Consider the following 25,175-nt stretch of genomic DNA (forward strand, 5'->3'; position numbering starts at 1 on the left):
AGCTTAAAAGAAGTATCTTACTTTTCTTTCTATTCTTTCAAAATGATTTCAAGAAAGTTGGTATTTAAGCAAATTTTCAAGAATAAAATAAATATTAATCCACAATTAAGTATCCCAATTTTGAATAAATTTTATGAACCACAATTATTTTTACAACAGAATCAACAACTTAGATCTTTTGCAACTTTTAATAATGAATATGAAATCGATTACATATCATTAACTAAAAAGATTAAAAAACCAAGCTCCAAGAAGATATCTAATGCCTCACCAATTTTAAATCTTCAAGAACCAGATAATTTATGGTATCCATTTGAAAAATTATATACATTCAATGAAGAATTAACTGAACCATTATTAGACTATTATATTTGGGAAGGGAATTTAAAAGATGAAGAAGGTCATTTACAAGATTTAGCCTATGTTAAAGAATTTTATGAAGAATTGCTTGTTTTCCAACACTTTTTACAAGAAGCATTTGAATATCGAATTAAACAATTTTCAGATTTAAATAGTATGGAAATTATTAGTACTTTATTTATCTTTCAAGATAAATATAGTCGTGGTGAAGTTGCTGAAGTTACAGAATTAAATACATCAAGATTTGATGAAATGACCAAGAATTTTATTGGATTTGTTAACGAAGATCCATTATTCACCCAGAACTTATCAATTGATTTATTACCCCAAGTTCAAAAAAGTGAACAAGTATTGGAATTTTTGGAAAATGGGTTATTTTTTTATATTCCCGAATTGAAATCATTAGATCAAGAATTTAATTTCAAGAAATTTAGATCTAAAACTGATTTGTTACTTCAAATTGAAAAAATGTTAAAAAAATTTGACGAATATCTTCAATCAAATTCAAATGTTGATGAAATGTTTTTTAAAATTTCAATACAAGTTGCTCGTTACAAAAATTTGAAAAGTTTATTGGAAATTACAAGTACTCCCTTGAAATTAATAAAAAATATCATTACCAAAAATGATTTTTCATTAGCATTAGATTATAAAAGCTTTGAAGATTATCGTGATATGGAAATTTACTTCGATAAATTAGAACAACCTGTTTTAGTTTGGAATAAATTATATTTTGCAAATCAAATTCCAAAAACTAAAAATTATTTCAAATTAGCTCCATTATTATTTAATATTGCTCAAGTTGAAACAAACCCATATCATGAGGAAGCAAAATCATTATTTGATGATTTGACTACTGATCAATTAAAAGCAGGAAAATTATTACCTGCGTTAGTTTATGAAGATTTAGAGTTACAAAATTATAAATTCTCTTCCAATTTTGAAGATAATTTCACTTTGAATTTTTTGTTCAAAATTAACTATCCATTTGATAAGTTCCATAGTTTAAGTGATACAGAATGGGAATTTTATGATAAAACATTGAGTTCTTTTGAATTAAACGTTTTAAATAACTTGGAATTTGAAAAAATTAAAGAAATTCTTGAGCAACCAGAGGTAATCATCAAATACCTTGAATTAAAAGGTCATTCTTTAAGTAAATGCTTTCCACCTTATTCGGAGATAATAAATTATGTTAGGGAGTTAAAGAGTTTGAGAAGTGAACTTGGAGTGTACTTTGAAACTTTCGCTAGCGTTGGTGATCTTACTGACTTTATCTTGTTAAGAAAAGATTTACCTGACTCAAAATTAATTCAAGCGATTGAGGACTCATCAAAATATATTGGCAATAATCTAAGAGCTTTAGACGATCTTGTAGAAGATTATACACCAGATGGGTATTCTAAAGTTGGTGAAACTTCAGCTGAGTTAAGTTCGCAATATAAACAAATTCCAGACTGGTTGAGACTTGAAAATCATATAAACGAAATTAAATTTTTAAAACAACTAGTAGGTGGATTTGAGGATAAAGCAAAGGTCATGAGTAAAGTTGATGAAGTGTTGACTGATCTTTTGAGTGATGATACTGTGTATCCAGAAATTAATCATGGAAGTTTCATTAAGTTAAGTGGAAAATTAAGAGAGTTTAGTTACAACAACTCTACTAACTGTTTAGAGATCCTAAATGCAGTTGTTTTAAATAATGATGTTTTTGCACAATTCGAAAAATCATTTAGTCAAAAACCAACCACAATTGAACCAGCAACTTCATATGTTCAAATTCCAGATGACTTACAATTATCTAACTTTACCAAAGAATTACTGAAATTAAAAGAATCATTAGGTGGTGTGCCATTTGAAAACCATGATAGTAAGAAAATTATTAATACTTTGGATTACCAAATAGATCAATATTTTGCAGAACAAGGTAATGATGCCCATTTAATAGCATCTAACAATTCAGAAGTTTTTCAATATATCAGATTGAAAAGAAGATTAGCAAGATTGTTTGATTTAAATGGTAATCATACTGTTGCATTAGATGTATTGTTAAATTCGCAGTCAGTTTTTGAAAATTTCGAAAAAAATAAAGACATGGTAAGATCATCTATAGAGTATAAACAAATACCAAATGACTTCCATTTAGAAGAATATATTGTTGAATTGGAACAATTGAAAAATGCTTTAAATATTGATAAATTTGAAGATGTTTATGCTTCAGAAATTTTAGAAAAAGTTAAGGAATTATCAAATGCAAATTATGCCACAATGGAAAAGAAGATTATTTGGAATAAACTTTATAAGAACTTATGTATGTTGTTCAGACACAATAATGATTCTACATTTGCTTTAGACAATGTTGTTACAAGTGCCAAAGAATTCGGAAAATTCCAAAATTTGGTCAAGTCTGGTGAAGTTAATGTGATTGAAAAACAACTAGAATTTTTAAAAGCTAATGAATATGAAATATTGGGCAAGTTTTTATTAGATTCAAAATTACTATTCAAACCAGATATTTATTCCATCTCGAAAGAAGAATTTGAAAATATAGTTGATGAAAATATCTCAAATTTGGATATTTCTTCACCACAATATTTATTCCGCAAAGCAGTTCTTAATCAATTAAAAAATTATAACTCAGAAATTGATAACTATCCAACATTTATTGTTTGTCTTTATGGTATGAATAAAAATTCTCGAGGACCAATGACTTCACAAGCAATTCAAGAATTTTATAATGATTTGAAAAAATCACTTGATGACAAAGCAAAAGATTCAATTACTCATAATTCTACACCAATCTCAAATAAGTTTGATATTGAACAATTTAAACCATCAGTTTCTTCAAATGTAAATGAAAAATATCATGATTCCGAAAAATATTTATCAGATTTGAACAAAAAGCAAGAAGATGTTTCCAATTTTGAAGAATTTGAAAATCACTTTATACCTCCTCAACCAGAACCAGTCAAGACAATACAACCAAAGGTTATTTGCACAAAAAAAGAACATCAAGAACCATTACGTCATGTTAAAGTACAAGAGAAACCTAAGTCAAAGAATCCAATAGATACTACCACACCATTGACTGCAAACACTACTACTTCACAGTTAAAAAAAGAAGAAATTGGATGGAAAGAACCATATGAAGATTTACCAGGTTATAAAACGTCATATATGTTATTAACATTAGATGGAGATTCAATTCCAATTTCGAAATCTTTATTAGGAAATATTAAATTAGATGAAGATATATTCCAAATTTTAAATAATTTCGATAAACAAGAGCTTTTATTAATTAATGAAAAATTAAACATTTTACAATTCAAAAATTGGAAAATTATTGGGTATAAAATTATGGATGGTAGAAAATATCTTATATTAGGAAAAGATGTTACTGGTAATAAGAAATTTAATAGACTTAAAGATATTTTCTCGGTTATTGGTTTGATTTTGGTAAGTTTAATTGGTTTGAATATTTATTGGGAAGAACCAATAGAATATAAAGAAAATCAACAACAAGAAAAACATCAAGATGAACCATTAAGAGTTGTTGATAACACAATAATCCCAAATGTTGAAGAATTTAAAAATATAAATCATGATGATCATTACATAAAGCAAGATCAATTAAATAATATTAAAAATGAATTTTTGAAAGATAAAATATCAAAAGAAAACGATAATATGATTAAACAAGATACCAAATCTAGTTGGAGAAAATTCTTATGGGCTTGATATAATCCAGAAAGTAAGTTCAAATAGTTGATATGTATAGCTTCGAAATAATGAATTTGTGTTTAAGTATATACAATTTTTTTGCGAAATTCGCTTTGTTGTTTCCAGTTTTTTTGAGGAATTTTTAAACAGAATCAAGCTTATTTACACTTAATTTTGCATTTACGAAATATGGGGAAAGATGATCAGGCATACTTATCTTATCTATATAGTTTATGTAAATCTAAAAGATATAAATACCGAATCTGTATAAGGAGTTTCATTTTTTCAAATATCTCTAACCCATAATCAAAAATGAAATTGTTACAAGTAGTTAATCAAATACAGAGAAACCAAGTACCAAAAAGTATACCAGTAATAACCAACCTCACATTAAGAACAATTCAATCAAGATTTTTCGCAACCCAAGCAGAAATGAAATTATTTAATCAATTAAATTTAACAAAAGTAGAAAAAGATATGCAAATGTTTACAACAAAAAAAATTATAGATGATGATGTATATAATGTATTTGAAAAAAACGGATTAACAAATTCACCAGAATCTATATATTGGACAGGTGAAGAATTAAATTATAATGATTTATCAAATAAAGTAAAATTTGATTTTTTTGTAAGAGACCTAAAAACTGTTAAAAAATATTTTGAAAATAAACCTTTTAATGTTATATCAACTGGTTGTTTGATTGATAAATTAATTGATGTTGTTGAATCAAATTTAGATGATGGTAAATTACAAACAATTTACAAAAAAGATTTTGATATATATCCATTTATTAGATTGATTAATACTTTACCTGATGTTTGGGATTTACATTGTAAAACAAATTCAATGTTGGATGAATGGTGTAAGTTAGTACCTAATATTGATCCTTTGGAAATGAAGTTTAAAACTGATAAAGTTGGGAATGTTGCTTATAAGGAGAAGTTCTTTTATAAGCGTCCTCAAGAAAAAGCTGAAGCTTGAGTTTTGGTACCTAGTGATTAATGTGTTTATTTGAGTAATTTTTAATTGAAATTTGTATTTAAATAATCGTCTATTCCATTTCTACTTCTTTTGTAGGAAATTCTTTCATTGATTTCGTAATATGTATGAATTTGAAGCCTGTAGTTGCACCAGTAGTTCCATTCCAACTTCTTAATCTAGTTACTGTTTCTGCATCACCCAAATCAGGTACTTTATAACCTGTTTCAAATAAATGTTCTGCATGCTTTAATTTTTCAGTTAATAATTTTTGTTTTGTTGATATTGGTCTTCCTTTTCTATGATTTTTTGATTCTTCAGCTAGTTTTTCTCGATCTATATTTATGAAATCTTCAATAAAATTTTTGATTTCATCAAGACTATATGTTTCATTATCATCATTCTGTATTTGATTTTGTATAAAAGTAACAATTAGTAACTCATTTGATTTTTTTTCTATTGATTCTAATTTTTGTTTTTTTAATTTCTTATCTCGAACGGTTGCTCTATTTAATTGCTTAAATTTACGACCTTTTATATGTATTGATCCTGTTGATTTTGATAAATTCTTAGTAACTTTATTTAAATTGTGAGCTAATGGCATTTCTGATGTTGTGATTTTTTTGTTGTAAATTGGGCTCGATCAAATGAATAAATTATGTTTCAAATGAGAAGAGATATGTTTAGAAGTTTTGATTTTGTGCGACAAATATATTTTAAATTTACGAATTGAGTTTATTCAACCCAAAGAAAATTTACAGAAACATTTTTTATGATTATTATTATTAAGTTTTATTTTTTTTAATTAACCTATTTACCTAATTAGTTTATAGACAATCTGCTTATTTAAATCCTGTAGTATCTAATTTAATTCTAACCGCTTTAGTTTGAGTATATTCATGATAAACTTCTTCACCCATTTCTCTACCAATACCTGAAGAATGGAAACCACCAAATGGAACCATTGGATGGAAATCATTATAAGTATTAACCCAAATAGTACCTGCATTAATTCTATTTGCAACACCAATACATTTATTAATATCAGTTGAATGGATACCTGCAGCTAAACCATATTCAGTACTATTTGCAATTTCAATAGCCTCATCAACAGTATCAAATTTAATTAATGTAACAACTGGTCCAAAAATTTCTTCTTTTGCAATCTTCATGTGACCTTTAACATCACCGAAAACAGTTGGTTGAACGAAATAACCTTTACCTTCACTTCTTTTACCACCAGTTATAACTTTAGCACCTTGTTCTTTACCTGATTCAATATATTGTAAAATTTTAGACATTTGAACTTCTGAAACTTGTGCACCCATAAAAGTTTCTGGATTAAATGGATCACCAACTTTAATATCTTCAACTGCTTTTTTCAAAGTTTCAACAACTTTATCATATATTCCAGATTGAATTAATACTCTTGAACCCGCACAACAAACTTCACCAGAATTATAGAAAATACCAGCAATAATATGTTGAACAGCTGCATCAATTTTAGCATCATCAAAAACAATATTTGGTGATTTACCACCTAATTCCAAAGTAACTTTTTTCAAATTTGAATCAGCAGCAGCTTTCATAATAGTTTTACCAACTAATGTTGAACCAGTAAATGCAACTTTATCTAATTTCATATGTGCTGAAATTGCTGCACCTGCAATTTTACCAAAACCTGAAACAACATTAACAACACCCTTTGGCATACCAGCTTCAACTAATAATTTAGCCATATATAAAGCTGATAATGGAGTTTGTTCAGCAGATTTTAAAACTGAAGTAGAACCAGTTGCTAAAACTGGACCTAATTTCCATGATAACATTAAAATTGGGAAATTCCATGGAATAATTTGACCACAAACAACTGGAACTCTTTGAGTATAATTAAAATGTGAACCACCAGTATTTATAACATTACCAGTAATTTTATCACACCAACCAGCACATGATCTAAAATAAGCAGCAGTTAAAGCAATATCACCTTTTGAATTTTGTAAAGATTTACCATTATCAAAAGTTTCAATACTTGCTAATAAATCAGCATTTTCATCAACTAAATCAGCCAATTTTAATAAAACTTTTTGTCTTGTTTCTGGTGCACTTATTGACCAAGATTTATAAGCTTCAATAGCTGCATCAACAGCAATATCAATATCTTCTCCTTTAGCTTCATAAACAGAAGTTATAACTTCTTCAGTAGATGGTGATACAACTTCAAATGTTTTTTTATCTTTTGGATAAACAAATTCATTATTTATAAATAAACCAGTTGGTTGAGTATATGATTTACCATTTGGTATATCAACTTTAACTTCTAAAGGTAAATCTCCCATTATAAATTATTATTTATTGTTGTATTGTATCGTATTAATTAATTAATTGAATTGAAATGAATAAATAAATTGGTTGTAAAAAAAATGGTATATATACTACAAAATAGTTATGGAAATATTAATTAATATTTATATAAATTATAAGTTACTAAATCAACTCAACATTTTTATTTATTTATTAATTTTTATTCGTAGAAGTGAAAAATTTATTATTATTATATTTATTATTTATTATTATTTACTAAGTAAAAAAATTAAACTTTTGTGGGGATCAAAAAGAGAAGATCAATTTTTTTTTTCTTTTATTTATGATAGACTAATAAAAAATTGCATAGTTTTATCAAAATTTTTTCATGACATGTCTTTTATTAGAATAATAAGGGAGGTTTATTTAGCTTCAATTGTAGAACGTTTGAATGTTACTTAACAATTGATTAAATACTTGAAGAGTATAATAAAAAGGGGGGGTGATTGATTATAATTTATTATTATAATCTTGATTTCAAATATTACATGTCTTGTAAACTTTTTTGTGCTATTATTATAGTAGTTATTCCCTAATAATTGCTATAATTAAAAAATGATATCATTACAAAAAAATTTTATTGATTTTAAATATATTTATGTTTCATATTTTACATGTCTTTATTTGTTGTCAAATTAATCTCCTACTTGATTTGATCTTTAAGCTCTAGGTCTTAAAATTATTGCAATTAACTTTGATTGTTATTCTTGAAGGGTTTCACTATAAAATTTTCTACAATAAAAAAATTATAATTAAAAGAATCTTCTTGGTAAATGTAAATTATTTCCTGATTCAGATCATTTTTCCGCTCGGACTTTTTTTCTTTTGTTATTTTTAGTTAATGCTAAATCAAGTGCGATAAATAATTGAAATTTTAATCTTGGGCCGACTACAACCGTTTTAGTTTCATTATAGGTAAAGTAATTCAAATTTGAAAAATTGCGGGGAATATAGAAATATAATTATCATGCATTATTCAGGTTTATACTACTATGTAACAAATCTTTAATTGACTATTAATAAATCAGTTTAATTTATCCTTTTCAATATTATTAAATTGTTTTTTAATTGTTGTATAATATTTTTCAAATGATTCAATATTTAAATTTAAATTTTTTGATAATTTATTAAATAAAAATATTTCTAATTCTTTAATGTTTATATTTGGACCCTTTAAATTTGACTTTTGATTTTTTAATTGATCTTTATATTCTATTATTTGTTTTAATGTATTATATTTTGTTGTCATTAATTCATTAGTATTGTCATTAATTAAGTCATTATCATCATTACTGTCATTATTATTATTTGTTTTGATTTTATCATCAATTGTGAAAATTTGAAATAATCTTTTCTCCATAATAGATAACTCCTCTTCTTCTTCATCATCATCTTCATTTTTATTGTCATTCCTCCTGTATTTTTGAGGCATTATATGATTATATATCCAATCACAATATCTTTCTGTTTTCTCTTGTGACCAATTTAATAATATTTCATCATTAAGATTATTATTGTATTCGTATTCTGTATCATATTTTTTTACGTATTCTAACCAATTATTCAAATAATCATACTCTCCATACTCAAAATATAATTTTATAATGTAAATCATCATCAGTGTTAAATAAACTTCGGGAAATATTTCAGTTAACTTTTTCTCTGTTTTAATTTGAGACGGTATTTCAAAATCAGATTTTCCAAACAATTTTAAAAATTTAAATATCATCATAAATAAATCAGGCGTATTCGGTAGTAGTAAGCTTGAAAAAGTGTTATATATATATGAAAAATAATAAGTTGTCGGGATTTTTAAGTCATTCTCAAGTATTTTTGAATTTAAATGAAATATTCTTCTGTAAATTAACCCGCTAGTTGGTTTTGAATGAGCTTGTAATCTTTCATAATAGGTACCATGTAATTGATTCAATTCATCAGATGGTAGTAAATGAAAAGTTTTGAAATATGGTATTTTATCTTCTGACAAACATTCCATTAAATCACTAATATATAAAGGATATGATCTTAATTGTAAACTCGATATATAAATGATACAAATTAAATCAAATATATCAATTGACTTTTTCTCGTTATTTGATTTATTCCTAATGTCATCGTATTGTTCATAATAATAATTCAAGACTTTACACCAATTAGTTTTAACAATTAACGTTAATTCATTCTTAACTCCATCACTGAAATAAATTTTTATTATTGAATTTAATTGATGTTTTAGTAAAATTTGTAAACACTTGAAATATATAGGCATAGCTTCGTTTCCAACTAATTTTTCTTTAACAATTTTACTAGCAACTCTTTGGCTAGATTGACTTTCAAAATTTCCCCTTTCATCAACTGCAACAACATTTAATCTTCTTGTTTGAACTGATACTGTCTCTTGATCATCATTAAATTCTATTGCTCCTTCCAATACATGTCCATATTGACATATAGTTAGACCATCTTGTGATCTATATAGTCGTGATTTACAATTATCCGTACCACATACTGGTCCTTTAAACCATGAATGTTTTGCCATATAGTAAAATAAAATTGGTTGTAAAATTTTACAATGTTTACTTTTTTATATCTTTAATCTGAAAAAAAAAAAAAAGGTCAATTTGACATTTAGGGGGTAGAACGAGTTTTTACAGAAATTTAAGAGGTTATATAATATTATATTCTAATTTTAGTTCAACATTTAATTTAACTGTTGCTAAGCTTAACTCCCTACAAATATTTGAATGATTCTTCTAAGCTATTGTATAGTTTAATTCTATAAACTTCAATATATCTAGTTTTAAGATGTGCTATTTTTTAATGATTAAGCATTGGTTTATTATCTTTTAAAATATGACCAGCATTTAATTGTTCATCTAAGTCATCTTTTGGATCTATCTTGAAAATCTTGTCAGGATTAAGAATTCTTCTTGGATCTAATGCTAATTTTAATTGTCTCATTGTATCAATTGCAGGTTCACCTAATTCTTCATCAAGATATTTTCTTTTACCTAATCCAACCCCATGTTCACCAGTACATGTACCTTCAAACTTCAAAGCTTTTCCGACCATCCTATCAACTGCTTTATGAACTTTATCATAATCAGGTGAATTATAAAGTATAATAAAATGACAATTTCCATCACCTACATGACTTAAAATTGAAAATTTACCACCAAATCCTGAATTAATTAAATCATCATTAACTTCTGCTATAGCTTCACTAACTTTTGATATTGGAACAGCTATATCTGTTGTCCAAACTTGTACATCTTTTGGATCTTTTAAACATTTTTCTCCATATTGGAAAGTTGACCATAACCCACTTCTTCTCGCAGCCCAAAGTTCTTCATTTTGATCTTGATTTGAACTTCTCACAATTTTAATAGCCTCGTTCTTATTTGCAATCTCACTGATCACCTTATTTTGTTCATCAATAGCTTTCGTTGTTGGACCACCTAATTTGAAAAATAATGTTGGTTTTTCTAACTTTTTTTCATCATCATCTGAAGCTTCATTGACAAATGACATCATTGTGTCATTGACCAACTCCATAGCATTGGGCTGTATACCTTGTGATATAATAGTTTGAGCAGTGGCTGCAGCATCTTTTATCGTTGGAAATGCAATTGTAGTAATATACTCTAATTTTGGTTTAACATGCAATTTGACTGTTGCCTCAGTAATAATACCCAACGTACCTTCACTACCTACAAACAATCTGGTTAAATCATATCCTGCAGATGTCTTTCTCGGTCTTCGTCTTGTTTTTATAATTGTTCCATCTGCTAGAACAATTGTCAAATTCACAATATTTTCTTTCATAGTACCATACCTAAACGCTTGTGTACCCGAGCAACTGTTGGCAATGCAACCAGAAATTCCTGCCCCAAGTCCAGGATCCGGTCCAAATAAAAGGTTTTTGCCCTTCTCGTGGTCTTGAAGAAAGTCATTTAATTCATTCCACGTCAAACCTGGCTGAACAACAATATCCAAATCTTCTGGATGAAATTCCAATACTTTATCCATATCAGAAAATGATAATGAGATACTGTAAGGACCTCTTGTATTAATGATTTGACCTTCTAATGAAGTTAGTCCAGAACTTGCAACAACAGGAATTCTAAATTGATGAGCAATTTTCATAATTTTCGAAACTTCTTCAGTTGAGTGAGGTGTTATGACAACATTAGGTCTTTGTTCATCTGGCTTAGGAGGATGATGAGTTGAAAAATAGGAGTCGTTGTGTGAATCAAGAGATTCTTTGTCAAAATTTGCATTTTTTTCACCAACAATTTCAATTATTTGTTTCAACCCTTCTTTAAATTCTTCTTCATTTGCATATACTGGAGAGTCTAATGTTGATAATTGAGCCGTTGAAAAATCTGACTTTTGTGGCGCTTTGGTTGAGTTGGAATTTGTAGCGGTTGTATTTGTTGACGATGATTTATTTAATGATTTCCCAATTAAAAACCCAGCGCTCAACGCACCAAAACTTAGTAAGGTGTAGTTTATAGCTTTAGATTGTGTAGATTTTGTAGTTGTTGAACTATTAAATCTAACTTGAGATCTTGCTAGATTTATGAACTTTTTTTTACCTATTGAAAACATAATTGTTTTTAGTTGATTTTGGACTAAAATATTTTTGAAAATTTTTAGTTAAAAATTGTTGAAAATACTATACAAGCATTGATTATGAATCAAGGTGGGGGATCTGTTTTCCAATGTTAAACTGAGTTGCTAAGAATATCTTGCTATTATAATTTATTATTATTTAATATCTACGAATTGAAAAATTCAATTTTGTGACTTTGTTTTGAGATCGGAAAAAATATGTTAGATTTTAAAATTTTGATTCCGCGCTTAAGTCTATAAAAGGTAATTATTCCATATTGTTAAAGTATTCTTTTGTATAACATCCAAACAACAATAGAATTGAAAGACTATTACGAAATTTGCAAATTGATTATAACCAACTCAACTGTGGTTCAAGTAATTTCACTTAGCACGGCATAACTTGATTACTAATGTTTCACTAGTCAAGACTTTTATAAAACGAGCTTTTCACTGAGATTATTTCTCATCTATAGCTTTCCCAAATTTCTGTTTTTCTCACCAAATAATTTTCAAGCTCTTTTGTTTTAGTTCAATTTTGTTGCAAAATTTTTTATAAATTCGAATAATTATTAAATATAGAGTCGTACAAATAAACAATTTCTCTATAATCTTTTCATAACAATCTATTAAATATACATATGCGATATTAATTATACAAGAACTAATTAGTATCTTGTATTATTGATCTCATACCAACGGAACCAGTTAATCTTGAAGGTTGAGTACTTTCAATTGGATAATTAACTGATTTTTCACCATTAGCAATTTTCGAATCTTTATTTGAACTACCATACCCACCACCACCTGGAGTATTAATAACAATTCTATCTCCCTTTTTAACTTTAACGGTACATTTACCACCTATAGATTTTCTCTTCAATTCATTACTATCATCATTATGATCTTTATAATACCAATAATTAATTCCTCTTTTACCTTCTGAGCCACCTAATAATCCATATGGTGCTAAACTTCTTCTTTCCATAAGACATGAAACTTCTAAAGGATACAAGAATTCAATATCTCTAATTACACCATCACCACCAGTATGTAAACCAATACCACCTGAATTTTTACGAACTGAATATTCATGTAGTAAAACTGGATATCTTTTTTCAAATATTTCAGTATCTGTCATTCTTGTATTTGTTGTATGACATTGAACAACTGATTGACCATCCCAAGTTGGTCCAGCACCTGATCCACCACAAATTGTTTCATAATAACCAAATGATATTCCATTTTCTTTATCACTTGCTCCAAATGTTAAATTATTACATGTACCTTGTGAACCAGCAGCTGCTTCAAATGTTTTCAACATAACATCAACTATTCTTTGAGTTGTTTCAACGTTACCACCAACAACTGCTGCATCATAAGATGGTGCAACTAATGAACCTTGTCTTGTCTTAAATTCAATAGGTCTTAAACATCCATTATTTAAAGGAATATCAGTACTTATCAAACATCTTAAAACATATAGTACAGCTGAATATAAAATAGCAGTTGGAGCATTTAAATTTCCATAAATTTCATCACCCGTTTCACTAAAATCAAATAATGCTGAGCCAGTTTCTGGATTTATTGTAACTGTTAATGCTATAGCCGTACCATCATCAATATAATCTATACCTTTTAATTCTTTTGAACCAAATTTTTGATAAGCTAATTTCAATAAGTTTCTAACTGCTACTTCTGCAGTAGATTGAATACCTCCCATATAAAGGTTTATAACCTCATAACTGAACTCGTCAATTAATTTTTGTAATAATACAATACCTTTATAGTTTGCTGATACTTGAGCTTTTAAATCGGAAATATTATCACTTAATGTTCTTGTACCAGAACCCCCTGGATGTCTCGCTGGCTCATCAACTAATATTTTGGTAATACCTTCTTCGTCAAATTTACCTTCAGAACATAATTTATGAGTTATAATAGCAGCACCTTCATCGTAAATAGTTTTTGAATTAGGTGGCATAGAACCAGCAGCAATAGAACCAATATCAGCATGATGACCTCTAGAAGCAGTCCAAAAAATTGGTTCATTTTGGTCGTTCAAAACTGGAGTAATAACCGTGATATCAGGTAAATGTGATCCACCAGCTTTTGGATGATTTGAAACCAATACATCACCGGGTTTTAATTTTCCTTTCCACAATTCTAATTGAGCTTTCACGGCATATGACATTGAACCTAAGTGAATAGGAATATGAGGAGCATTAGCAATTAAATCACCATTATGATCGAAAACAGCACATGAAAAATCTAATCTTTCTTTTATATTCGTTGATATAGCTGTTTGTTGTAACGTTCTCCCCATTTGTTCAGCAACTGACATAAATCTATGACCGAAAACAGATAATTGAATTGGATCAACTGTTGTTTTGGAAAGTTGTGGTTTTTCTTCCTGTTCAACATCTATTAAAACGTGACTTGATAGTATGGCAGCTTTTGATCTTGGTTCAATTATGATTGTTTGTGTATCATCAATAATTATAGAAGGACCAGATACAATAGTACCTTTATCTAAGTCTGATAATATGTAAATTGAAGTTTCTAACCATCCAAAAGAATCAAAATAGACTTTTTGTGTTATTGTTGCTGGTGGAGCTTCACTGGTGGTTTTCAAATCCTCAAACTCTTGGTAAGGATTATGCTTTTCCTTGTCGTCTGATTCAACAACTAACAAAACTTGAACATCATCCACTAAAACTTTTCTATCTAAATTAAACCCAAATTCTGATTTATGTCTAGCTATGAATTTTTCATCACCATTATTCTCACCAAGTATAACTGGAATCAATAAATGAGTATCACTACCAACATATCTCATATTTAAATAAATTTCTCTTCTAGTTTTAAATTGTGTTAATTTTTGATCTTCATAATCTTTTTCGGCATCTACTAGTAATTGTTTTATCTTATCATCAATTGCTTTAAAAGTCAGTTCATCATAAGTCAAGGAAGCTGGAGATTGTTTTTCAATAACTATATCAGCCAACTGAATACCATATGCTGATAATAGTGAAGAATATTTATGAACTGCTACTTTTGTAATTCCTAGATTTTTAGCTAATGATACAGAAAATTGACCACCAGAACCTCCAAAGCATGCTAAATTGTGTAAAGCAGTTTCATGACCTTTAGCTTCTGTTAAATTTCTAATTGGTCTTGCCATCGATTCAACTGCAACTTTTAAAAATCCACTAGCAACTTCCTCAGGACTCAAAACAATAGCTTTTGATGCTTGATCTTTATTAATTTCCTTAGTAAGAGCTTCAAATTTTTCTTTGACAATATCACAATCTAAAGATTGATCTTGATTTGGACCAAAAATTTTTGGAAATTTTTCAGGTACTAATCTCCCCAAAAATAAATTTGCATCAGTAACAGTTAATGGACCACCTTTTCTATAACAAGCTGGACCAGGATCAGATCCAGCAGATTCTGGACCAGTTACAAACATATCATTCTTCCAAAATAACATAGAACCACCACCTGCTGCAACAGTTGATATATCTAATTGAGGAGTTTGTAAGTTAACTTCGCTTACAACTGTTTCATAAATGTGTTCTAATGTACCTGCATATCTTGAAACATCAGTTGATGTACCACCAGCATCAAATCCAATAGTTGCCTTTTTGGTTGTAGAGTCGTAACATGTCTCTCCAAAACCTACCATACCACCGGCTGGGCCAGATAATATAGCTTTTAAACCAGTGAATTTATACCATGGACACAATCCACCATTTGATTGCATAAATAATAATTTATTACCAAAGGCATTTAATCCACCTTCGAAACCAGCACCAAAATTTTGTATATATTCATTTATAACTGGTGATAGATAAGCATCTGCAACAGTTGAAGAAGTTCTATTGACAAATCCAATCATTGATTGTAATTCATGTGATACTGAAACATCAAACCCAATTTCTTTTGCTATTTTCGCAATTTCAGCTTCATGTTTTGGGTAAGCGTAAGCATGTAATAAAGATAATGCAATTGTTTTAATCTCACCTTGATCGAATACTTCTTGAAGCTGTTCTTTGACTTTTCCGTAGTCTGGCTCTTTTATAATTCGTACAATATCACCAGTAATACTTTCTTTTAATTCAGGATCTAATTCTGTATCAATCTTTAATTTATCACCACCGCCTTCGGAGAAACCAGCGATTGTAACTCTTTCATCAATTTCTAGAACTTTATCATATAAATGACCTAACTTTTTTGCAGTCAAATCAAAAATATGAGGTCTTGTTTGATTTCCAATAACTAAAACATCTTTGAAACCTTTAGTGGTTATCAACAATACTTTTGCACCTTTTCTCTCCAATAATGCATTTGTAGCAACTGTGGTACCCATTCTTATACTTTGAATTTGATCTAATTTTAATTTTGATTCTTTTGGAATTTTAGTTGAATTAACTTTTTCCAATACTCTTCTTATACCTTCAGTTGGAGCATCGTTATAATTTTGAGGATCAACCGATAATAATTTGAAAACATAATCATTTTGATTTGGAATTTTGGCTATAACATCACAAAATGTTCCACCTCTATCAATTGCAATTTGAATACCTGTTTGTACCATTTTTGTTGATATCTAATATTTTAAAAACAACCAAAAGGTAAGAAAAATTGTTGAATATTTATAATAAATTTGTCAATGAGATTCAATTCATGAAAGTAATTGATATCATTAAAATCGCTTAAATGATCAAATTAGATAAATTCATATTATTTTATGGAGTTTTGATATAAATTTTTAATCAACGGAATTATAGAAGCGCTAACTTCTTAATACAGAAATATTGATTTATATTTTTTGTATTGAATTTGGTCTGCGATAAACTTTTTAGTCGAATAACTAACCACATACCTGCGATTCGCACTTACTAGTTTAAGAATTCTCTATAAAAACCACAGTTAAACATTATGGTCAACATTATTATCATTATTAGGCTCGTTAAGCTGTGTCTATATACTTATTATATTTAGTCTTTCAGTTAAGTGATCTTTGTCGACTATATTTCCTAATTTGTCATACTTCACACTTTCTGCTTCATCCTCTTCACCTTCAATATCTTCTTTATCTATTATATTTCCTAGTCTATCATATTCCAAGTCACTTTCGTCTGATTCATCTTCATCATCTTCTATCTCATTACCTAGACTGTCATATTTTTTCTTCTCTATAATATTTCCCAAATTATCATACTCTACCTCACTTTCATCTTCCTCGTCACTAACATCTTCCTCATCATCATCATTCACATCTTTCCTATTAACATTCCCCATCATCCAGACATCGCCATTATGAGCCATCTCCTTTCTCTCAATAGCTTCCTTTTGTATTTTCTCCAACCACTCATCCTGAGCATTTAGCACAGATTCAGAATCACTACACTCTTGATAAACTTTTAGTAGTTCATCATTGATTTTTAAAAAAGTTAAACCCCAAGAAAAATTCTCTAATAATAATTCAGCCCAATCTATATGTCCTACAATAGCAAAACATGCAGCTAATGCTTCAACACAATTTAATTTCCATGGTCGACCGTAGTTGACTGGATTTGCAGCTACTAAGTACGGTAATAATCTTTCATTTTTGGATGAGCCTCCTAATTTTTGGAAAGGTACTTCGTCAAGTCTAGCCCATGAACATTCAACAACTGCTGCTCCTTGTTGTTCTACTAATTCAAGGTCGTTTGGACATACTGTTGATTTACCATTGGGACTTACGATGATGCCTTGAAATTTTTGTCCAATTCTTAGATTTTTTATAAGTCCTAATCTTTCTAGTTTTTTACCACTACATCTCTTTGGATCGCAATGATCGAAATCCCACATTGCTAATTTTGTTGGGAATTTTTTTGTGGTTGTAGTTAACCCATCTGAATCTGTAACAGGAGTTGATGAAGCTCCTGTTTCTTGTTTGCCTCTCCGTATATGATGTTGCTTTGATTTGTGACCATTTGAGGTTCTTGTCTTATTTGATCTATCTTCACTTGTTTTATTCTTTCCTTTCCCCATTTTTTGGTGGTGATGAGTTGCAAATAAATTGTACTTCCAATATCTCGTAATTTTTTTTCTTAACTAAATTTCGCAACCACTTAAGTTATCATACAGACTACTACAACTTTCATGCATTAAAGAATAATTATTAAAATTATTAAATATTAATTATAAACGTATATATACTTTTCCTTCATATATAAACAATCAATGAAGTGAACTACTAAAAAATAATCAAACTTAAACCAATTTAAAAGTCAATCTGTAAAACTCAAACAAAATCGTTACCAAAAAAACCTCTCATCATAAAAACAATATTTCATTACGTGTGCTTAAAAATCTTCATCAAATGCAAAAGCATCAGCATTTTTATTTTCTGCTTTTGACATAACACCAGCTTTTTGATAATCTGATACTCTTTTTTCGAAGAAATTAGTTTTACCACTTAATGAAATATTTTCCATAAAATCAAATGGATTTGTTGCATTATAGTATTTTTTATTACCTAATGATACTAATAATCTATCAGCAACAAATTCAACATATTGACACATTAATTTACAGTTCATACCTAATAAACTAACTGGTAATGCATCAGTGAAAAATTCTTTTTCAATTTTAACAGCTTCTGTAATAATTTTTTCAACAATTTCTGGATTTGGTCTATTTTGTAAATGAGCAAATAATAAACATGCAAAATCAGTATGTAAACCTTCATCTCTTGAAATTAATTCATTTGAAAAAGTTAAACCAGGCATTAAACCTCTTTTTTTCAACCAGAAAATTGAAGCAAATGAACCGCTAAAGAAAATACCTTCAACAGCAGCAAATGCAACTAATCTTTCAGCATATAATGCATCTTCATCTTGAATCCATCTTATAGCCCAATCAGCTTTCTTTTTAATTTGTGGAATATGATCAATTGCATGAAATAAATAATCAGCTTCTTTTGGATCCTTAATATATGTTTCAATCAATAATGAATAAGTTTCTGAATGAATATTTTCCATCATAATTTGAAAACCATAAAATGATTTTGCTTCAGGAGTTTGAACTTCAGCTGAGAAATTTTCGACTAAATTTTCATTAACAATACCATCAGATGCAGCAAAAAATGCCAAAATTCTTGAAATAAAATATCTTTCATTATCATTTAATTTTGTTTTCCAATCAATTAAATCTTTACTTAAATCAATTTCTTCTGCAGTCCAAAATGATGCTTCTGCTTTTTTATACATTTGCCAAATTTCATGATATTTAATTGGAAACATAACAAATCTATGTTTATTTTCTTTTAATAATGGTTCTTCAGCTTCTAATGCTCTTAATTCATGTCTATGAACTTTATGTTTTTTTAAAAAATTTTTATGTTCATTAATCATTGTATTTAATTCACCTTCAACTTTATCTTTTTCTGCTTGTAATTTAGTTTCATCTTTGGAAAGATTTTGTATTGATGATTTAACATCATGAATATTAGTTTGGGCTTCATCTTTTGCTAATGCTTCTGCTGCTAATTTATCAGTTAAAGATTTACCAGTAGTTGACATATCTAAACCAGAAATTCTTCCAGTTAATCCTTTAGTTGGAGTTTCTTGTGGTATTGATGACATTTTATTTATATATGTATAAGTAATTTATCTAAAATGGATATAATGGGGTATATTAAAATCTATAATGTGAATAATGATATTAATGATTAGTTATTATAAGTGTAATTGTATTATAATATATTGTAATTATAATTCTAGTAGTACGTGATTGTATATATGAGGACGTGATGATTAAGAAAAAAACTTTGAATTGAATAAAAATGTTAAAATATAAAATAAAAATTTTTATCAGACGTGTTGGTTGATTTATATATAATTTGATTTTTGAAATTTATAAAATGATATTGTCCGATATATGCAAAAGGTAAAGGTATATATGAATAAAAAAGTAATAAATTTAAATCAAAACAAATGATATCAATATAAAATAAATTATTAAAATTACTAAGCTTTTAGTATGATAAATTTGGTGATCTTTGTGAAATTTCTTATTAACAAGTTTCTTTGTATAGATTTTAAAATTTGAGATTTTTTTGTTTTTATTTTATTTTCTTTGCTATAAATAATAAATATTATAATAAGAAGGTTTCCAATAACCCATCGCCATCTTAAGTCCACATCCGTACTAACATTCCGTCCTCACCCGTGCTAATTTCCACCACAGGAGCGAGAAAAACAAAAAAAAGAAATTTGGCAACCTTTTAACAAAAAATATTACTAGTAATAAAAAAATATCTTATTATATTAGTACTAAAATAAAGGTAGTGTAAAATCAATCATTTGTTTTAAATAGCAAAAAATATGTATGAAGTAAATTTATATACAGTATTAATACTATCTGTGTATTAAAAGATTGTACTTAATTTTACATTTTCTATAAATAAAGAGAGACTTGCAATACTTTACATTTCGTGTATATGTTATATTTGTTTTGAATACAGCTTAAATGAGTAAGTTAATTGAAATATGTTAATTGAAATTTAAGATGTTAAAAATTAGCAATTTACTTAATTTAATAATAAACAAGACGTGTTACGTGTATTTTATTATGAAATTGCAAATTAATTATACACTGAATAGAGAAGTGAAGGATATAAGAAGATATATTTGATGGGTCTAGTCTCTCTAATTCATGTTATGGATAAATAAATATATGATTAAGAAGTATTCAACTAATATAATAAAAGAAATAATATGTCAAAAAGTAACTTTAAAAACATATCATATTATATTATTAATACGTGTAATATATTAAAATTATTAGTTCACGTCTATTACGCGATTTTTATTTATATTATTTTAAAATCCATGACACACAAAACCTTCTCATTCGATTTTCAAGTAAATATACGAAAAGAAATGTATATCCGAGTTCTCTAATCTTTCTTACTTGATAATCTATTAGTTAATTATTGTTTTATTAAACTTCTTCTTTAATATATGTGATTAAATCGAAACATTGCTTTATATTTTGAGTTCATTCTTTCGTAAATTTCTTATCTTTCCGATCATCGGGGACTTATCTTATTAAAAAGTTAGAAATATCGGAGTTGTTGAAACCCTTACTTTACTCTTTGATTCTTTGGGAAAATCTTTATTACTCCTTATATATTCGGCCTCATTTTTTATGTCTAGAAATGGTTTGCTTTTCGTTTTAGTTACCACATGAACTTGCGAATATAGATGTAAGGAGAGCAATAATCAAAATGTTGAATAATCTATTATAACTACACTAAATTTGATAATCAATTAGATTTCAAAAAGAATTTATAACATGATTATAACAATTAGTTGTTAGGTAGTTTAAACCAAAGAGTTTTTATCACTTTTTATCATTAGATAATGCATAATATAATATATTAGTTGTAGAATGCTACTTAAAGTATAATTTAAAAAAAAATTGAACATATATTTTTTAGAACTCAATCATCTATAAGCGACACATATATAAAACCTATAATGTAAATAAAAAAAAAAAGAAAAGCCATAATAAACTAAAAATCAAAAGCAAATAATATAAAGCTAAAAGTTCATTTAAATAATGAATAATGTAAATAATGTAGTTGTAAAAGTTTTAGCAACCGTTGTAACGGAAATGAGCAATATATATAGATAGTTTCTCTTTAAATCCAAAACTCTCTTCCCAAAGTTGATGACGTTGTTGAAAAGAAACAAAACCAATATAAAAGATAGTGCAACATTTTTTTCTTCTTCTAAATATTAGACACTTAATGGACTTGCAATTCTTGGAGAATTTAAATTAATTGGATCACCTAAACTTGGTAAATCATCTTCATTACTATTGATAAATCCATTTCCACCACCATTTATAATATTTGAAATACCATTTGAAACATCAACCCCTCTCAAAACAGGTGAATGAATTTCATCAAAACTTAAATCTAAATTATCATATAATTTATTTATATCTCCATGTCCTTTATAAGGTTTGTTTGAATTTTTAAATTGTAATGCGTTGATTTTATTTTTTAAAATATCTTCCATTTCAAAATTTGTCATTGTTAATTTAAAAAATTCATTGAATGCTTCAGTTGATTCATGAGTTGATAAATATTGATAATGAGGTAAACTTGGTAATCCAAATAACATTGAATTTTGATTTGTTTTATCACTTAATAAATGTTTTGGTCTACCATATAATTTAAAAGAATCAATCATTGGAATAAAATTACGAACCATTGTTTCAACTGCACTTACTCCTGGATGTGGAATTGGCATTATATACATTATATTAGTTGAAACAAATTCATCTGCATGTTTTTTAAAAAATCCTGAATTTGTTTTATTTAAATCAAATTCAGTTTGTGATTTTTTATGGAATTTTTTAGTGTTATTTGTTGTAGAATCAGAAACATTTGAAATTGATCTATTTCTTGTAATTTGATTTAAATTTGAATTTGATGGTGAATGTGTGAAAAATGAATTTGTTGAATTTAATGAGCCTGATCTTGATCTTGACATTGGAGTTGAAGGTGGTTGTAATTCATTACCATTACCTCCTAATGAAGATAGTGAGTTATTTGAACCAGATCTTGATATACTGGATGAGCCACGATGATGTTTTGCAATCAATTTTCTTGGATCTGATGAACCATGAGGTTGTTGTTCTGGATTAGTGTATGGAAATAAATATTCATAATTTTTATTTATATGAATACTACCAGAAGCACTCATTATTGAATTAAAATCAATCATATTTGATTGTTCAGGATATACATTAAATAAACTTGATAAATCACTAATATATGCAATTAAATGTTTTTTTTGCATTTTTTTATCAGATGGATATAATTCAATTCTACCTAAATGATGTTTATCACTTGGTAATATAACCATATAAACTTTAATCCATTTTGATGAAACTTCAGGTAATCTAATATTACACCATTCATATTCGATAAATCTTTTTTTATGACTTAACAAAACATGAATATCTGATAATTTAGAACCTTTTGAACTTAATAAAACAGCAGTGAAAGCTTCATTCAATTTAATATATTCAAATTTACTTAAAATAATTGAACTCATCCATTTATTAAAATCAAGCTCATTATGGAAACGAATGATTATACTTGAATCTTCCCTATAATCTTGATAAATTTTAATTTGTAAATCACCTAAAAATTCGAAATTTGAATCTATTAAATTTATATATTTTGGTTTAAATTCATCATGACCATCATCAATTATAAATTCATCATTCAGTGGTCTCCAAATGGCTAATTCATTACCGGTTAATTTTGAATCAACTTCAAAAAACACTTTTTCACCATTCCAATACCCCAAAATTTGAAATGATCCAATACAATACGTTCTTAATTTTTGTGCATTTAATAATGTTACAATTGGATGAAATTCTGGTGCTAAATTATCAGTTTGAGTTTTATTTTGTAAAAGTAGTGATCTACCAGTTAATGAATTTAATGATTGTGAATCAATATCGCTTAAATCATTTGAAAATAATCGTGATTGACGTACAAATGATGATGGAGTCTTTTTGGCCCTATCACTTAATGATCTTTTTGGTGAACTAGTGTGGGTACTACCAGTATCTGAAAATACATCAGATTGTCTTCCCAGTTGTCTTATCTTTGGAGATTGTAACGAATATTGATCATTTATTGATGAAACTTCAGAAACACTTGCATTTATTTTTGGTAAATTGAAATTGTTGTTATTATTATTTGTATTTCTTATATTGTTTGAAGAATCTGCACTTGAACTACTATTGTCACTATGAGATAAAAAATATAACGGCGAATTTTTGATTTGATTTTGTTGATTTGTTGAATGTTGATTAAATCCATAATTTGAATCATCAAATGAAGTAGTTGGTGGTTGAGATAATGGAGATCTTACTCTATTATTTGGCAGTAAAGGTGGCGAAAATGCTGAATCTAATTGTTGATCATTTACTTGTGGTGGAGCCAATGAAGTATAATTTGATTTTGAGAATTGAGGAGATGATATTTGACCATTATAAGTTGTAGAAGTATTACCTTGTGGTTTTGTAGTATTATTATTTGTTGAAATTGAAGATGATGAATTATCGGTTGTAAAAAATTGATCTTGCTTTTTGGTAGCATTAGATGTTTTATCTTTATCTTTATTTAACAATTTCTTTGGTGATAATAGACTAGTAATTGTCATGACTTATTTTTAATATATTTGAGACTTTGATATGATGAAACTATATGAATATAATGATGAAGAACAACTTGGAATATATGTCAAAAAAGTATATGCAAAATATGAAATTTATTTAAAGAAAAAGATTATGAAAAGAAAAAAAAACAATTTAGTTGGTTGTAAAAAATTTAAATTTTTTGTAAAATGAAATTAATAATTTTTTTTTTCAAAAATTTTAAATAATTTTTAAAACAATTAGATTAGATAAATGTTATATATATATATATATATATATTATTTAACGAATTAATTAAGTAATGGTTATATTTATAAGTTAAAAGAGTTAATTTTAAAACTAAAAAACATATACCTTAAATCTTTACAAATCTATTCTCTTATTTATTTAACATAATCAAAATATATTTTAGCAAATATAATTTATTATTTTTATTTTTTATTTATTATAATTATATTTTTATATTATTATGTATGTATATTTTCATAAATTACGTAATTAAATTAATAAATTTGTTTTATAAAATTTTAAAACAATTTTCAAACTAATTTCAAACCATAGTTTTATTTACAAAAAAGTACAAGAAAATTTGATTAATCAAAAGACTTTTAACTAAACTATCTTTGTAGTTAACTATAGGAAACAAACCCAAAATTAGATTCAACACTTCCTTTTTTTCTTCTTTTTACTTCAAGATTTCTTTTCTTAAATAAAACATGGAACACTTTTTTTTTTTTCATTTCAATTGATTCAATTTTTAATAATAGAGTAAATTAAAAAGATGCAAGAAACCGTAAAAGCAAAGTTAAAATAATAAATATAATTAATATCGACTAGTTTAAAAAAGAAATATGAAATGGAAAATTCGACAAAGGATTAACAATTTTGTTTAT

The 25,175-nt window shown here is 27.1% G+C and overlaps 10 protein-coding genes across 10 annotated transcripts; 2 read left to right on the forward strand and 8 right to left on the reverse strand. All coding sequences in view use genetic code 12, as the record gives it.

Moving 5' to 3' along the window:
- Positions 1-42: 42 nt before the first annotated feature.
- KGF54_004625 (uncharacterized protein) lies at positions 43-4,098 on the forward strand (the record flags this gene model as incomplete). The annotated part of the gene is made up of 1 exon (XM_051765344.1): positions 43-4,098. The coding sequence occupies one exon, from the start codon at positions 43-45 to the stop codon at positions 4,096-4,098; it is 4,056 nt and encodes a 1,351-aa protein (XP_051618667.1).
- A 294-nt stretch (positions 4,099-4,392) lies between these two features.
- Positions 4,393-5,064, forward strand: KGF54_004626 (uncharacterized protein; the record flags this gene model as incomplete). Its single annotated transcript, XM_051765345.1, has 1 exon — positions 4,393-5,064. One exon carries the CDS (start codon positions 4,393-4,395, stop codon positions 5,062-5,064), a length of 672 nt encoding a protein of 223 aa, XP_051618668.1.
- Positions 5,065-5,134: 70 nt separating this feature from the next.
- Positions 5,135-5,665, reverse strand: KGF54_004627 (uncharacterized protein; the record flags this gene model as incomplete). Its single annotated transcript, XM_051765346.1, has 1 exon — positions 5,135-5,665. The coding sequence occupies one exon, from the start codon at positions 5,663-5,665 to the stop codon at positions 5,135-5,137; it is 531 nt and encodes a 176-aa protein (XP_051618669.1).
- Positions 5,666-5,903: 238 nt separating this feature from the next.
- On the reverse strand, positions 5,904-7,400 carry ALD5 (aldehyde dehydrogenase (NAD(P)(+)); the record flags this gene model as incomplete). The annotated part of the gene is made up of 1 exon (XM_051765347.1): positions 5,904-7,400. One exon carries the CDS (start codon positions 7,398-7,400, stop codon positions 5,904-5,906), a length of 1,497 nt encoding a protein of 498 aa, XP_051618670.1.
- A 1,049-nt stretch (positions 7,401-8,449) lies between these two features.
- KGF54_004629 (uncharacterized protein) lies at positions 8,450-9,964 on the reverse strand (the record flags this gene model as incomplete). Its single annotated transcript, XM_051765348.1, has 1 exon — positions 8,450-9,964. The coding sequence occupies one exon, from the start codon at positions 9,962-9,964 to the stop codon at positions 8,450-8,452; it is 1,515 nt and encodes a 504-aa protein (XP_051618671.1).
- A 278-nt stretch (positions 9,965-10,242) lies between these two features.
- DLD1 (Dld1p) lies at positions 10,243-12,036 on the reverse strand (the record flags this gene model as incomplete). The annotated part of the gene is made up of 1 exon (XM_051765350.1): positions 10,243-12,036. The coding sequence occupies one exon, from the start codon at positions 12,034-12,036 to the stop codon at positions 10,243-10,245; it is 1,794 nt and encodes a 597-aa protein (XP_051618672.1).
- Positions 12,037-12,703: 667 nt separating this feature from the next.
- HYU1 (5-oxoprolinase) lies at positions 12,704-16,639 on the reverse strand (the record flags this gene model as incomplete). The annotated part of the gene is made up of 1 exon (XM_051765351.1): positions 12,704-16,639. One exon carries the CDS (start codon positions 16,637-16,639, stop codon positions 12,704-12,706), a length of 3,936 nt encoding a protein of 1,311 aa, XP_051618673.1.
- Positions 16,640-17,025: 386 nt separating this feature from the next.
- KGF54_004632 (ribosome biogenesis protein TSR3) lies at positions 17,026-18,081 on the reverse strand (the record flags this gene model as incomplete). The annotated part of the gene is made up of 1 exon (XM_051765352.1): positions 17,026-18,081. One exon carries the CDS (start codon positions 18,079-18,081, stop codon positions 17,026-17,028), a length of 1,056 nt encoding a protein of 351 aa, XP_051618674.1.
- Positions 18,082-18,395: 314 nt separating this feature from the next.
- On the reverse strand, positions 18,396-19,676 carry RNR21 (ribonucleotide-diphosphate reductase subunit; the record flags this gene model as incomplete). Its single annotated transcript, XM_051765353.1, has 1 exon — positions 18,396-19,676. The coding sequence occupies one exon, from the start codon at positions 19,674-19,676 to the stop codon at positions 18,396-18,398; it is 1,281 nt and encodes a 426-aa protein (XP_051618675.1).
- A 2,160-nt stretch (positions 19,677-21,836) lies between these two features.
- KGF54_004634 (uncharacterized protein) lies at positions 21,837-24,287 on the reverse strand (the record flags this gene model as incomplete). Its single annotated transcript, XM_051765354.1, has 1 exon — positions 21,837-24,287. One exon carries the CDS (start codon positions 24,285-24,287, stop codon positions 21,837-21,839), a length of 2,451 nt encoding a protein of 816 aa, XP_051618676.1.
- Between the last annotated feature and the right edge of the window lie 888 nt (positions 24,288-25,175).

Source organism: Candida jiufengensis (assembly GCF_024610255.1).
Source record: "Candida jiufengensis strain CBS 10846 chromosome Unknown scaffold1, whole genome shotgun sequence".
NCBI classification, from domain to species: Eukaryota; Fungi; Ascomycota; class Pichiomycetes; order Serinales; family Debaryomycetaceae; genus Lodderomyces; species Lodderomyces jiufengensis.